Source organism: Larimichthys crocea, chromosome IX (assembly GCF_000972845.2).
Source record: "Larimichthys crocea isolate SSNF chromosome IX, L_crocea_2.0, whole genome shotgun sequence".
In the NCBI taxonomy this organism is placed as follows: domain Eukaryota; kingdom Metazoa; phylum Chordata; class Actinopteri; family Sciaenidae; genus Larimichthys; species Larimichthys crocea.
The window spans coordinates 276,756-292,585 of record NC_040019.1 but is presented as its reverse complement, the minus strand read 5'-3'; the positions used below and the strand labels follow the sequence as shown (position 1 = coordinate 292,585).

The 15,830-nt window shown below is 46.1% G+C and overlaps 1 protein-coding gene across 2 annotated transcripts in view; it reads right to left on the bottom strand.

Moving 5' to 3' along the window:
• Positions 1-806: 806 nt before the first annotated feature.
• ttc28 (tetratricopeptide repeat domain 28) overlaps positions 807-15,830 on the bottom strand; it is a 113,553-nt gene continuing 98,529 nt past the window's right edge. For both annotated transcript variants that reach the window (XM_019278644.2, XM_019278645.2), the window contains 17 exons: positions 15,320-15,429; positions 14,073-14,202; positions 13,678-13,905; positions 13,150-13,339; positions 10,728-10,868; positions 10,459-10,603; positions 10,192-10,371; positions 9,286-9,857; positions 8,963-9,210; positions 8,408-8,532; positions 7,188-7,265; positions 6,132-6,291; positions 5,845-5,921; positions 3,949-4,078; positions 3,469-3,576; positions 2,744-3,377; positions 807-2,431 (listed from right to left, as the gene is read on the bottom strand). In XM_019278644.2, the coding sequence (XP_019134189.1) occupies positions 1,336-2,431; positions 2,744-3,377; positions 3,469-3,576; positions 3,949-4,078; positions 5,845-5,921; positions 6,132-6,291; positions 7,188-7,265; positions 8,408-8,532; positions 8,963-9,210; positions 9,286-9,857; positions 10,192-10,371; positions 10,459-10,603; positions 10,728-10,868; positions 13,150-13,339; positions 13,678-13,905; positions 14,073-14,202; positions 15,320-15,429 (4,352 nt within the window). In that variant the 3' untranslated portion in view covers positions 807-1,335. The remainder of the gene's footprint in view (positions 2,432-2,743; positions 3,378-3,468; positions 3,577-3,948; positions 4,079-5,844; positions 5,922-6,131; positions 6,292-7,187; positions 7,266-8,407; positions 8,533-8,962; positions 9,211-9,285; positions 9,858-10,191; positions 10,372-10,458; positions 10,604-10,727; positions 10,869-13,149; positions 13,340-13,677; positions 13,906-14,072; positions 14,203-15,319; positions 15,430-15,830) is intronic.

Here is a 15,830-nt window from a genome sequence, read left to right as displayed (position 1 = left end):
TACATTCTGCAAGAAAAGAGGACTTCTTATCCCCTGTGTGTTTATTCACTGATTGAACTTTAATTTATATTTTATTGTTGTTAAATGTTCTTGGTGTCTATGCAGTTGTTATCTTATTATTATTTATCAATGTGTGGCCAAATTTCCTTGATGTAATTATACATTTTTACAAAATTCTATGCACTGTTGTCTATTTGTGTTTTCATGTTTTGGGATGCACGTTTGCATGAATGGTGCCGTAACACCAGCATGACTTCATGTTTCTCATTCAGCTTGTGTGCACGAGCGGCTGTGACTTCAGATGGTTTGAAGATACTGATAATATCTGATCAGATACAGTTTAAAGGATAATGCAACTGCAGGTAGAGCGTGGATGACCAGGGAAAACATATGTGACATATCGTTGCTTACTTTAACTGTAATCCTGTCACTCCAAAAGATTCGATTGATTTTTGATATATTGTTGTTATTGTTATTCTAGCCTACATATATAAGAAAATCTCCATGTTAAAATGTCCAGCAGAAATCACGACAACTGTACCTGAGGGTGAACTCACCTGTTCAGATTATATTAAGGCTTAAAGTTATGCAGGATTAAGAGTGTGGACGCTTTGATTGACAGGTTGCTGCTGTTACCAGGTGTCTTGTTTGAGCATCCAGGCGTCATTCAGCCCGCCTCAGGTCCACTGAAGATCTGTGTTGATTTTTAGATTAGCCGTGTAGGAGCAGGAGTCTAAATGATATATCATAAAGCAACACTGACAACCACACATAAAAATCATAAAAATCAAATCCCCATAAAAAAATATGGAAATGTTTTCCTCCTCGGTTTAATTGTCTTTATAAAATGTGTAATAATGACTGGAAAACACAGTTTACTTTACAAAATAAAAGACAATAATAAGCATCGATAATGACATTTAACAATAATTATTACACAATAAATCAAATTCAGGTCAACTTACACAAACATAGCGAGCGTTTGGAACGTTCTCCTTTTTCTCAGGCGTTCAGTCGACAGACTGCGAGTACAGTACATGGAGGCATCGAGACACATGCGCTCTAGTCAGTCATGAAAACACAATTAAAGCCAGAGACTTCTCTTAGAGTTAGTCTGTCCTCCCAGCTCTCTCTCTCTCTCTCTCCAGAAGAAGGCACAGTCATCACATTCAGAACATTAACATCCCTTCACAAAAAAAAAGCAATGACACGTATGAAACAGTACTTTCTGAAATCCTCGTCTTCAGCAGGTATTGCTAAAAATGTGGCTGACGAAACGGACAGCTTCTGTCGTGGTACAAACACCGAAAACGAAAGAGAAGATTGGCCCGACTCTCAACACTTAGACGATGGAAAGAAGTGTCCAGGTGAGAGGAACTTGTAGCCGTTCCCAGAGGGGAGTTTGATGCCTCCTTTAGAGTTTGTTGGAGGTGGTGGAGGTTTGGCCTCCAGTTTTTGGTGACCGTTCGGCCTGTCGTCAGTGTTGCGCTCCTCGGGTGACTCTCCGTTCTTGCTGGCGGACTCGTGTCTCGGCGAGAGATTAAGCAAACCCAAAACATCTTTCTGAACTGTACTCATTTTTTTATTCCCACCTCGGAGTAAACTGGCAGGACAGGGCACGTCGTGTTTCTGGCCAGCGTTGGCCCAGAAGGTTTTTAAATTATGAATCGCCTGGACTTTATTATCATGTCTGGACTGGTTTAGTTCGGGGGTGTTCGCCGGGCTGGACGACGCCGAGACGGATCCCGTGGAGGAGTACGAAAGAGACGGCGACGGGGCGCTGCCGGCGGGAGAGTGGGAAGGTGAGATGTGGGCGGTGTAAGGTGAGGTAGGGTATTTCAGTTTGATCTGAGCCTGCGAGTGCACGTCGGGGGAAGCCTGCTCCTTCACAGAGAGAGATAACGAAGGAGACGAGTGAGCTGGGCTGCTGTAGCCCGAGCTGATTTTCTGCAGCGACGACGAGCGGGACGGCGGTTTAGGCCGAGTTGGGGGAGGTGTTGAAACAGAAGTGGAGACGGGTGAAAGGTGACTAGGGAAGGAAAGAGGAGAGGAGCACGCCTTCAGACTCGCTCTGCTGGGCGGTCTGCTGAACGCGCTCGTCTCTGACGGCTGAAACCCTCGTGCACCTCCAGTGGGCGTCAGAGTCGGGGTTGCGGGTGTAGACAGAGAGGTCTGCTTGCCGTGTGCCTCCTGCCTCCCCTCGGGCCCTCTCGCCGTCTTCCCTCTAATGTTTGCTTTCTGCAGGCTCTCCACAGCTTGCATGTGGCTCTGGGTCTCCTCCAGGATCTTCTGGGCCAGTTCCTGAGGATCGAGTTGTCCCGCGGGGACCGTCCTCTCCTCCTGAGACTTGACCGTGCTGTCCGTCTCGGTACTGGACTGGTCCGACTCAGAGCTGCTGACCTTTCCTTTGCCGGTCCTCTGAGGAGATGAGCTGGAAAAAAACATGGAAACATCTCCGGTTATGTTGAAATCAGTCATTTTTTTAACACTTCATTAACTATAAAATATCAGAAAAGCTAAAAGACACAGAGCTGAGATATTTTATGCATCCATAATAATAATCGGTAGTTTTCTGCTTCATAAGTTGGAGAATGTCAAAGGTTGAATGAAACATTTCTACTTGTTTCAGGTTTTATTTAGTCAGATTTAATTTCCTTTTTCTTGATTCCACTTTTGTTCTCTCTTGTTTCATGATACAGACGATCACACGGTGACTTTTCCTCTCTAACAACATCAAACTTACATTTCCTGTTTGGGTTTGGGGCTGCTGGGAACTTTCAGCGGCAGCGGCGGAGCTTTGATCGGAGACGTAGGTGTGCTGATGCTTCCCTTGGAGGAAACTGTGACGGGGTACCCGTGACCGCCGGCAGACCCTCTCCCAGCGCCGCCTCGGCCTTGTCTGTGCCCGGCAGGCAGCGGCAGAGTGTCGCACTCCCTCCTCCCTCGCCCTAACGGCTCACTGCTGATAATGGAGTACCCCTCGTACTCCTCGTCCTCCCCTTCTCCTGCCAATCCTCCTCCTCCGTGATTGGTCAGTCGACCTCTCTGCAGGCCGCCCGAGTGGCGGTGCGAGGCGTAGAGGCCGCGAGGTCTGTCTACGTCCTGCTGGTGCGAGCGCTGGCTGATGATGTCGCTTCCCGCAGGCTCGGGTCGGGACAGGAAACTGAGGGAGGAGGCGAGGGAGCTGAGGCTGTAGACGGAGATGGCGTCGCAGGAGAGGTTGTCGGGGCAGACCGGGGGTAAGAAGGAGGGCTGGGGCGGGTAACAGCCGAAGGAGAGGGGTAAGGAGTGAGGCTGGGAGGCCGACTGGGAGGACGACAGGGACTCCAGGGAGGACGAACTGTCCATGCTCAGACGCTTGGGAAGCTCTGTGGAGTCTGCAAACAGAGAGGGAAGAACTGGGTAACTAGTTACTTAGACTGGAACAGAGAACAAGATTCAGTTTGGAAAGAAAGTCCAGATTCTCACCGAAGAGCGCGAGAAGAGACTGAAGAGCGAAATGCATGATGCGCCTGCTGGCCTGCTTTCCAGTCTTCAAGACGACTTCCTCCTGACCGACCTCGCAGAGATCGAAACCTGACACACAGGAGAGGAAGTACATTTACTCGAGTACTTGAGTACAAAGTTTATTTCCATTTTATGGATTTATAGACATGACTGAAGACATTTGGTTTTAGTCTCAAGGCTTACATGAAAAGATAGAAGTTGTATTTATTTATTTATAGTTGTATTTAATGTTATAACCGTTAAATAATACTACATGTTTATCATTTACATGTTTAAATCCATTGGAGCTGTTCTCCTGAAGCCATGACGCAGCAGTGTGTGGGATCTGGAGGCACCTCGTGGTTGCAAACCTCTAACCTCTCCTCCCGAGCGTGAAGTATGTTGTCTGGTTTCATTTCAAAACAAAAGCATAAAAATTGTTGCATTCTCTCGATGACTCACCGAGTGCAGCCAGGAACTCGTGACAGCCTGGAAGCCTCCAGAGCTGCACGCTTATCGACACCTGAATGGGAGCCAGAGAAAAGTCTTGTTCTTTGTCGCCCGACTGCAGCTGCACGAGGACCTGGTGGAGCTTTGTGGAGAGGAGAGAGGTGATGCATGGTCGGAGGGAGGAAGCAGAGATGATGCATGGAAGTTTAGAAGAACAAGCAGGACTGATGGAGCGCCCCACATCACAAAGACTTCATCGACTCAGCGTTCTTATCTTTGCGTGCCCGCTCTGACCAGTCTTACACTTTCTTTGAACTCGAGTCAGCAACGTCACGATGAAACACTTACCATTCCCACCATGCTTTTAACCGCCTTTGTGAGGTGGGTATGAGAGGAGAGGAAACAGAACTTTAGTGGTTTATTCCTGCGTAACTGTTGGGTTTGAGTCACTGCACACTCCAAGCCATGCACGAAGGATGACTCGCTGTAATGACACCGCGTGACGGTATGGAGGATCTTAGGTCAACGTGCAAATAGTAATGAAGCGACCGCGTGGCGGAGTGAAGTAACCACGACAACAAATAAACAAGCTGGGAATGAAAAACGATGAACGGTGAGTCACAGCAGGAGGAGGTGAGGACGGGACCAGAGAACCTCATGACCACGTCACAAGGAACATTCAAGAGCCACGACACACACATGCACCGCTCAGAGAGCCAGGGGTGGAAAGTAACTAAGTACATTTACTCGAGTAATAATCACTTTGAGTTTTTTTACTTCAGTCCATTTTAGGTCTAGTTAAAGCAACATTATGTAACTTTTCTCTCATTAACTAATGCATGGTAATGTAGCTGCTGTTAGCGCATGTTAGCTCAGTCTGTAGCTGCTGTTAGCTCATGTTAGCTCAGTTTGTTAGCTGCTGTTAGCTCAGTTTGTTAGCTGCTGTTAGCTCATGTTAGCTCAGTTTGTTTGCTCATGTTAGCTCATGTTAGCTCAGTTTGTTAGCTGCTGTTAGCTGCTGTTAGCTCATGTTAGCTCATGTTAGCTCAGTTTGTTAGCCGCTGTTAGTTCATGTTAGCTCAGTTTGTTAGGTGCTGTTAGCTCATGTTAGCTCAGTCTGTTAGCTGCTGTTAGCTGATGTTAGCTCAGTTTGTTAGCTGCTGTTAGCTCATGTTAGTTGATGTTAGCTCAGTTTGTTAGCTGCTGTTAGCTCATGTTAGCTCAGTTTGTTAACTGCTGTTAGTTCATGTTAGCTCATGTTAGCTCAGTCTGTTAGCTCATGTTAGCTCAGTTTGTTAGCTGCTGTTAGCTCATGTTAGCTCAGTTTGTTAGCTGCTGTTAGCTCATGTTAGCTCAGTCTGTTAGCTGCTGTTAGCTCACGTTAGCGCAGTCTGTTAGCTGCTGTTAGCTCACGTTAGCTCAGTTTGTTAGCTGCTGTTAGCTCATGTTAGCTCAGTCTGTTAGCTGCTGTTAGCTCATGTTAGCTCAGTTTGTTAGCCGGTCCTCTGCGAGCTCAGAGTTAGTGTTTGTACCACAGGCGTATTAGACAACCGGGAAGAAGTAGAAGAGGTTTACAGGCTCCAGTGTTGTGCTAGAACAGGAGCTGGGCAATACACAAGTTAGTATTATGGATCACGTGCGAGCTTTGACTTTGGACTTGATGTTGGACTCTGCAACGTAATCGGGCTCAGCAGCCTTTAGGACATAATGGCAGAGGAGAAGAGGAGCTGGGCAAGTACTGATACTTTAAGTACATTTTGCTGATGATACCTAAGTAAAGAGGATTCTGAATGTACGTTTACCTCTAATGCAGTATATTTACATTGTTGAACTTTTAATGAAGTAAAGAATCCGAGTACTTCTTCCACCACTGGCTGAGTAACTGATACTACAGCAGAACATCGGTACCTTGTGAATGAGCTGCTCTCCGGCCTCGGATGTTGTGACCAGTTTACAGAGAGCCTGCAGAGCTGGAGGAGTGAGACCTGAGGATGCACAGGGAGTTAATTAGACCTTCAGTAGAGAGAGAATATCAGAATTTTTTCAGCTCTAACATAGTCAGATTTTGGACAAACATCTAAATTATTCTCTAGCTGATGTAAAACACACAAATTTAACATAATTTCATGGCAGACTGCTCGCTGTTCTTGTACATTTTGAATTAATGGAGAATTAAAGAATTAAAGCTGTGATACCGAGCAGAGACTGGAGAGTGGTGCTGCACTGCTGCAGCCGATCCCCGGGGTCCGAGGTGGGGAAGAAAACCGCCGCAGGGAGGCCGGCACCGCTGCCAGAGAAGTCCAACCGGAAACCCACCGCAGACAGGAGGGCCTGCCACCCGGGCACCCCACCCACCTTACAGAGGAGAGACACATGGACATGAGTAGTAGTAGAAGTGATAGAAAATCTGATCAGCAAATAAATTATGGTGTATTAAGATAAAACGTTAATGATTCCCCAAATCAGCTCCACCTTTACATCTGAGTAGAGACAGTGTACAAACGGTGTCCCGTGCAGTGAATGACTCATACTCATTGTTATCAAAGCTGAGAGACTAAAAACGTCTGTTTTCTCATTCATGTTGGTTAATTAAGGATTTATTTGGACCAAACCAGAGCGGGTGACTATTAAAACAGTAGGAGGACAAACCAAGAAGGTTTTCTCTGAATGAAGTTACGATGTTCTGCCGATCTGTGAGGTCAAATTAATTAATTCATTTTGCCGAAGGAGTCTGGTGGCGAGCGATGGTGATGTAACACTTGTTTATGGTTAAACAATAATGATCTTACTCTATTTCTGTAGCTCTGTGTCTCCTTTCCACCATACTTTAAATTTATAAGTGGCAAAAACATGAACATTTTGTGGACGCACTACGTCGATTAGCTACGTTTCAGGCTGAATATTTAAAGTTCATTTTGACCAAACATGCTTTTATGATCGTTGGAGCAGTGCAAAAACAAAGTTTTTCTTACTGTCTGCGAGGAAAATTGACGTTTTTGTCAAAGGAGTCTGGGATGTAACAGCTGTTTCTGGTTAGACAAATATGATCTTACGCTTTAACAAAATCTCTCTCTGTAAGGATCCGTTCCTATAATGTTGTCAGATACTTAGAATAACAATTTAAACCTGTCAGTGGCAAAAATAAGAGTGTAGAGAGACAAACAAAGACAGTTTTGGAGTGTGTTATTTCTACACTTGCTTAAATAAAAGATCTGAGTGCTCAGAGTTTGACCTTTAGAGAGACCACAGACCTTGTTCTCCACGCTCTGCTGCGACGTGTACATCGGGTTACACTGCCCGCTCTGAATACGCTGCAAAGACTTCTCAACCTGTGGAGAGAGACGAGTTCATTCAACAGTTTGATTCACCTTGAGATTTAAAGGAGGTTTCAGAGGCCGGACCACTTAGCAACATGCTCTGATGGTGACGACGATGATACAAGATTTGTATTGATCTCTGTGAGAGCTGAGTATCGCTTTTTTCGTCTTTCTAAGTGTTTTTCAGTAAACGGACGGAAAGTCACAGAACGATCAGAAGAGACAAACGGGAAACTTGTGTCACGATGAGAGGAAGTGATGATGATGAAGGTGAGATATATTTGATCCATCACTGTTTCCCTGAGCTGAGAGAGTCCGAAACCCCAAAAATAACCAGCGTACAATCATAGGAATCAAAGTCATTTATCCAGAGATGTATAGTAACGAAGTGGAACTACTTAAGTACTAAAATGCAGTATCTGTACTTTTTTGGAGTATTATTTTTTTCCCCAACTTCCACTTTTACTGCACTACATATTTTTGATGAATTTAATACTTTTACTCCGATACATGTTTCATGTGCTGAATCGTTACTCGTTACTACTGTAGCATCCAGCCGGACACGTGATGAATGACAAGGCGATATTGAACAAACTGCATTTATTGCTGAACGGTTTGGTTCCAGGACTCGGTGACTGTCGGCCGGAACCACGCCAAAAAAACAACAACATAACAGTCCAGGTCTCACATCAACCTCGCTCGTGCGCCGTACGTCATACACCTGACGCACCCAGGTGCGCTCTCTCACCTGCTCCCCCGCCCCCTCGCTCCAGCATTCATTCAGACGCATTCACAGACCATGGGAAATCACAGAACTCTACCATGAACATTGTAACACTGTAACATTAGAAGTTGTGCCTTAATAAATATTTGAAATAATATAAACAACAGTACTTGTACTTGTACTTTTACTTTCAGTACTTGAATAGCAATTTTTTACATATTTCTACTTGCAATACTTAAGTACAAAACATTTTGAATACTTTAGTACTTTTACTTAAGTATGGTGTTTAAAGAACACTTCAACTTCTATTCAAGTCAGTTTTTTGATATAGCACTTGTACTTCTACTCCACTCCTTTACTCCAGTACTTTATACATCTCTGCATTTATCTCATCTTAAGGTGTTTTATGTATCATAAAGTCAAATCTCACCAGGTGCAGCAGCACTCGGAGGGCGTCCCTGGCTCTCTCTGGGTACTGCAGGATCTCTGCCAGGGCTTGGCCCACCAGCGACATCGGACTGTTCAGCTTCACATCGCTGCCGATCAGCATGTAACCTGAAGACAAACACACAGAGAAGGTCAGGCAGGAGACATAATCATTCAACAAGACACCACTAATACCTGTGGTCATCAGCTGATGAAGTCATAACCGTGTTTTAATCTGAATATTTGGCAAATTTGAACAGAGTTTCGAGTAATTCAGCAAAAGAACATGCAAATAAACGCTTGTTTCCATCCACTTCTTGTTGGTTGGTTCATGAGATAAGCAGTAGGTGGCGCCAAATTCTCCAGTTGGAAAAATCAGAAGAGAGAGTGCAACAAGAGGACGCCGTGAAAAGACAGAAAACGGGATAATGCTTCATGTTTTACACCCGATCTGTGTGAAGCCACGAGGAGGCTGTCGGAGAGGAAACAGCCACGTGACTTTAACGTTTGTTTTCATCTCCCGTTTAGTGAATGAACCCTTTTTTTAGACAAAGCTCACCGGCCCAGTTGGACGGATGCGAGAAGTGCTTGCTGCTCTGCAGCGTCTTCATGGCCTCCGTCAGAGCGGCGCTGGCTTTGGTCCCGTTGAGAAGCGCCGTGTAGAAGGTGTGCGTGAACAGTTTGGACGCAGCTATCGGTACAGGCCACAGGGACACGCACACACACTGGACCCCGGCAGCCAAGAAGGCCCGGGTCAGACCCACCACCCCGTCGGCCGACACCCTGCAGCTGGACTCTGGGTACAACCTGAGGCGACAAGGAATGAGAGGTCAGGTGGGTGAAAGCTGACTGTGAAACTTTAGATCAGTGACAGGTCTTTACCTCAGAACCACCAGTTTGACGCTCAAGCACAGGTCCAGTATGTCTGCAGCAGTGAGGAGGAAGTCGTGGAGGGGTGGACTGTTGCACACACTCTCCACTTCACACACACTTCCTCCATCTTCGCTTATTTCCTCCGTCGCTCGGAGTCTCTCCGGGCTGCTCTGACTCCTAAACGAGCCCCTGATCTTTCCATCCTGACCTGCAGTCTCGCCCGAGGTCGACGCTCCACTCGGAGACTTCTCCCTGGGTCGCCCGCCCGCCCCGTCGCCTCCGGCGTGCTCTTGGCTCGGGGCGAGAATCAAAGCGGCGAGCTTCCAGGATATGTGAGTGGCAAAGTGAACGCACTCCGCCTGACTCAGAGCCGCTAGGACGCGCTCCTTTGTGGCGTTTGCTCCGGTTAGGGGATGACATCCCAGCTGCTCCCCCAGCCAAAGAGCTTCATCTTGGGCTGAAGGTAAGGGGCCCCACAGCCAGCGGTCCATCACAGAGGGAGGCAGGCGAGGAGCCCCGACCACGGCGGCTACTGAACCTCCATCTGAGCAAAGTAAGGGGCCGCCACGACGAGGATGAGGCTGTGTGTTGGACACAAGTTATCAGACATGGAGACAAATACAACATGTACAACACTGTTGATGCTACACTGACTGGATCATATTTTATGGAGAAAACGTGAATGTTCGGGGGTGAATGCTAACAGGGAACAGCACTGGTGTTGTGCTAGAACAGGAGCTGGGCAAGTGGGCAATGTAACTGGACTCAGCAGCCTCTAAGGACATAATGGCAGAGGAGAAGAGAGCGAAGAGGATGTTGAAGGAGGAAGCTAAGAAGAGAAAAGGAGAGAGTGGCACTAAATCACAAAAACACAGATTCCTACGTGACGTTGCTTGAAGATACAGACTCGCTCACCTTGATTGTGGCTCCCAGGCTGCCTAACGAAGGTACAGAAATGAGACTGAACCTCTCGTAAAGGTACTCGTTGGAGGAGCTGCCTTTGAGCAAAGCAAACGGGATCAGGTACAATTCCCCCTCCAGCACTAACACGAGCTGTCGGTGTCTGCCCACCGGTCCACTGCTGTGCATCAGACCCTGAAGACCAAACACAGATTCTCAGAAAGGGTTCATGTAAACATGCAGTTTATTGACAGACACATATATACATACATATATACGTACCCCTTCCATTGGTGCTATGAGTAAGTCGTAAAGAGCTCGTAGAGGAGGTTTGCTGATGTTACTCGGTCGGCAAAGAGGAGATGATGAACTGTCCTTCACTGGAGATACCGTGGCACTGTACAGGCTCGTCATGCTCTGACAGCTTCTGTAAGACACCACACATAAAACACACACACACACTGTTTGGAAGCAATAAAAGACAAGACTGACACTCTCAGTCCTGATGACTACGATGCAGGAAGCTGCCTCGAGCTCGGGCTGAATCAAACCTGTTGAAGAGGTTGTTTCTGGACACCATGCGGAGGTAGCCTGTGGGGTCAGTGGCTGAGGTGAGTTTGTTGTTCAGCTCCTCAAACTGTTGCTCCAACAGATCTCCGGCTTCACTCTCTGTTTCACTGCTGGAGCAAACTCTGCAAAGTGCACAGTAACACGGGCACGCTGCATTATTACTGAAGATCATCATTAAAGCATTTTATTCAGGAAAAACTAAACCAGCCGCACAGATTTTCCACTTGTGACAATATTCCCAATGAGATGTGGGTCATGTAAACATTATTATATATTCCACATTAGCATTAACAAATGTTTAAGCCGTGGGATGTGTCGAAATAATTCAGTTTATTCAACAAACCACCCAGCTGGAGTAAAGAAAGGTCCATATGACATACATACTGTTAAATAATACGAAAAGAACTTGGTTATCAAAAGCTTTTTTTTTGTTTATGTTGAAAATACAACTAAATTTTGAGGATGGTTTAAAGATAAAAGCGATATATATATATATATATATACAGTACTTGAGTTGAGGGGGGATGGAGGGGGATTGCATCCCCCCTGGGGATAAAATGGTCAAAATCATCCCTCTTCTAAAACGGTCATCCCTTCTTCCATCCCTTATGGCATTTTATCAATGCATGTGAAAATTACTTATATTTAACACTGGAAATAGAATTACCATTCGACATTTAGGGGGGCTTTATGATAATCAGTCTATTTCCTATGTCAGCGGTTTTCAAAGTGTGAGGCGCGCCTCCCTTGGGGGGCGCCAGAGGACTTCAGGGGAGGCGCGGCGGGGGAAAAAATAAAAATATATCTTACAAAGATATGTGTCTCATCACTGTGCGATGAAAACTCGGCGAGCTAGCCCCCATTTTTTTAGTATAATTTTGCACTAATGAACGCGCATCGTGTTCTGCGTCCTGATTGGCTAAGGGAGTACTGTACAAAATGCGTTCGGAAATACTGGTAATAATTTCTTATGTGTCAAACCTCATAGATGGATCATTAAAATTAAATTTGTTAAAAATGTTTGGGCTTGAAAACAGGTTTTGATCTTTGGTTTCATTTACTAATATAGTATTGTACTTATTTTTGTTAAATCTGCGAAAGTTTGAACTTTGAGAGTTTAAATAAGAGAGAAAATGTTAATGCCTGTCTGAGAAAAGTGTATAAAAGTGTGTGGTTAGGGGTTTTACGGCCTTAAAACATGTAGAATAATTGTAAAAAATAAAGCTGATTACTTTGCGGATTTTGTTTATTGTGGGTTATTTTTAGAACGTATCCCCCATGATAAACGAGGGACCACTGTATATATATATATATATATATACGTTAAAAGCCACCATAGGTGCTAGTGGTCATACCAGACCAAGTAAGTAAGAATGAAGTGAGCGTGTATTTAATAGCTACTTTTAATTTGTGAAAAACAGTTTGTTATTTCTCCTTTGAGAAGTTACATAAACTCAGTTTAAACATCTCAGGAAACATTTTAATCGTGACCATAAAACAAGATGCAGAAATAATAAGAAACGTTTTTGGCTGTGAACGACAAGAGTCCGTTTTACCGTCATTAATAACGGGACTCGAGCTTAATGTACTGGACTGATGGCTCTCGGACCCTTCCAATAGCAAACACCATTAGTTTTTATTGAATCCTCTGGCTGCACTTTTAACAGCTCGAGGAGATTTGATTTGTGTTAAAAAGGCAGTTCCTGCCGCCTGGATACATGCTCGTGGGTAGTAAAACTCTACTGGTGGGTTGGAAGGCATTTTAATGCGGCATATGTGCAAATACTTTTCATGCTGTGGATGAGCAGGATTCATAATCACCACATATAAATGGAGGCTCGCCACAGCTTTAAAACACACACACACACACACACACACACACACGACGGTACGTAATGAATCGCTGCTGGCTACAGCGAAGCCTCTGCGGTGGTTTTCACAGAAAGTCGAGATGCAGTTTGTACGGGGGGGGGAACATTTGCTGACATGACACATGGTAGTGATCTACAAAGTCGTCCGGTTTGTGCCAACCAAGGCCTGAAAGTTGCGGGTAGGATAATTGAGAGTAAGGAAATATGGCAAGGAGAGAAAGCAACGGGAAAGGAAGACGGATGACATGCAGCGTGCGCCTCATCTGTCTTGTTTTTGCTCCCTTGTGTTTTAATGAATGACGACTCGCGGTGATAAAACTCTGCAGCCACGCTGGCTGCTCTGTGCACCGCAGCCTGAGCTCAAAGTTTAAGTCAGCAATGCCAATGCTTACTAACGACTGATGTACATTAGCTGTCAGATGTAATTAGTTAACACTAAGATGTGACCATACACACAGTATCACTTGTTTGTCTTTGTACGTCGAGGTCTGATGCTGGTTTCTGCAAAATAATCAACCAAACAAAGTAAAACCTGCTGTAATGGCTGTCCACTCCCAGAGCCTCTCTAGCGTTGCAGATGTACTGCTCCATAGACAGTGGACCTCCTCCGCCTGCTCCTCCTCCACCCTGTGGGCTCCCACCACCACCACCACCACCATCCTGGAGCTCAGACGCCTCCACTCCGGCCTCTCCGAGATACACCTCGTTAAACTTCACGATACCTGTCGGAGCAATTTTTAGGAAGAACAACAGTGAATTAGTGCATGTGTGTGTACATTAATAATAATACATTTTATTTCATAGGCGCCTTTCTGTCACCCCATCAGGATGGAGCAAACAAGTGACGGGGGTTACAAATACGAAGTTCCCATGAGGGTGGCCTTAGAAGGAAAGGCCGTGTGGTCAGTAAGGTCAAAGAGTGATTCAAATCTAAAAGGTTAATTCCCGTCGGTGCATAAAAAACGTCATCAAATGTCACGACAATTACGATACGGTGACATTTCGACCTGATGTGTGTGTGTGACTGCACCGCCTGTGTGGTGTGTTTAAGTGTGTGTACCTGTCCCTGGAGATATCAGCCAGCTGTACAGAAAGCCTCCAGCCAGGGAGTAATAGAGGACCATGGCTCTCTGACCGTTGACCGTCTCCAGGATGTTCTCCACGGTCACGGGGACGTAAGGGTCGGCGCTCGCCGCTTGCTGACTCCCTTTCTGGCGTTCGACCAGGAGATCGGCGAAGGCGCGCGTCCGCCCTCTCTCCGCTATCGCCAGCGCCTCGTCGTGCCGCCCTGAGACGTGAAACAAACACACTCAGACATCGGGCTGATAATTTGTGCGCCGCTAACAAGAGCACAGAGCGTGAAAACGAGGTGAGAACACATGACAACAACAACAACAACAACAACAGGCTCAGCGATCCACACCACAGCAGGAGAAGGGAGGACGGTTACTTCACCTAGGCTGACGAGGACCCTCTGGAGAGCCTGGTACGAGCTGGTCTGCAGGTCAAACAGGGAGAGCTTGTAATCCGTGCTGTGCTGCGTCTCGTGACGAATCGTCTCGAATAGCACGGACGCTCTGTACAACTGAAACAAACAAACATCACGTCAGCACTCACAGTTTCAGGTTCATGTCCTCGACGCGTTGGGGAAGTGAAGGTGTAAACGTTACACCATCCACTGCAATGATCAGACATCAAAACTGACAACCTATCTGTCATGATCGATGACCAGTTAACCTTCTGGTCGTACTTGACTCAACATGCTACCCAACATCCTGATACAGGCGGTGTCCATCCCAGCATGCACAGTGAAACCCTCTCAGATGATCCGCCTGCTCTTCAGTCAACCCAAAAGGTCACGTCACCGATCTTCTCATCAAGCTCCACGTTAAATTCAGTGAACGACGCCACCAAACTAACTTTTCTCGTCTGTTGTTCCCCGTTGGTGGAACGTCTTTACCAGTTCCTACCAGATCAGATCAGGGGCGTCACAACCCTCCTGAAGACCTCCAGCTCTTCAGAGAGGACCTCCTCTCTACCAACACCACCAACAACTGTTTCAGCTAAATGACTAAATGTAAATGTTATATAGCACCAGGAGGCTGAGCAGCTGCTACCGAAGACGGAGAACGACCAACGTGCCACGGTGGGATGATCTGATGGTGCTGTAGGTGGTGAGAAGTTCTGAGATATATGTAGGGGTATATTTGTGTGTGTTATACACACATACATGTACAAAACTCTCAGTGGTTCATGCAGCATCTACATTTCTCATTTCAGTAACCTGATGTTACTTTAACAACCACATGGGGGCAGTGCAAATACACAAATGTGTGAGTGAGCTGAGCTCAAAGCACAGAAAGTTGCACATAAACACAGCAATGCAACTGATTTGTAATCATGTTGCCTTTTTGCCATTCCCATGACCTCTCACCTCAAGATATCTGAATGAACATGGGCTCTGTGGTTACCCACGAGTCCCCTCTTTACAGATATTTACACTTTATGCAAAAGCAGAGAGCCGGCTCTGCTGCATCTCAAATCAATCAACAAGTTCTCAGCTTTTGGTTGATGTCTTCCACTTCTGTGCGGCATAAAGAGTTGACCCTAAAGATCCACTGTTCCCCACAACGCACAGTCCGTCTTCACACTGGACTTGTACTACAACTCGTACAGTTTCTAAAGAAAGTTAAGACACACACCTGGTGTTGTGCCTCCTCCAGGTTTCCTCCGGCCCACAGCGACAGGCCGAGGCGATGGCGTATCTTAGCTTCTTCTTCCCTTCGACCTAACTGCTCTGCCAGACGCAGACCTGAGGAGACAGACAGACAGACAGACAGACAGACAGACAGACAGAAGAGGAGATCAGACGACAGCTCCTGAAGGCTGATCTGAAAATCTTTGACGCTCATGACAACTGTTACAGTGTTGACGTGAACTTGAACCAAGCTCGAGGCGCTCGCACTCTTTCCCCTCTCTCTTTGTTCCTTTTGTCTTTCCGCCGACTCCAATTCAAAGTTTTCGTAGCTGTAGATGTGTTTCGTCTTCCCCTGCTGTGCAGGAGCTGACAGTCTCGGCAGGTTGTAATTAGTTCTCATTAGACTCTTCGAATCTCGTCAAACATCAAGTTTTTATTTGTCTTCCGTGATGTTTTTGCATCTGTGTTTTTTTCCAGCTTTTTGTCGAGGTTAATTGGAGGCACGTGTACGGCTC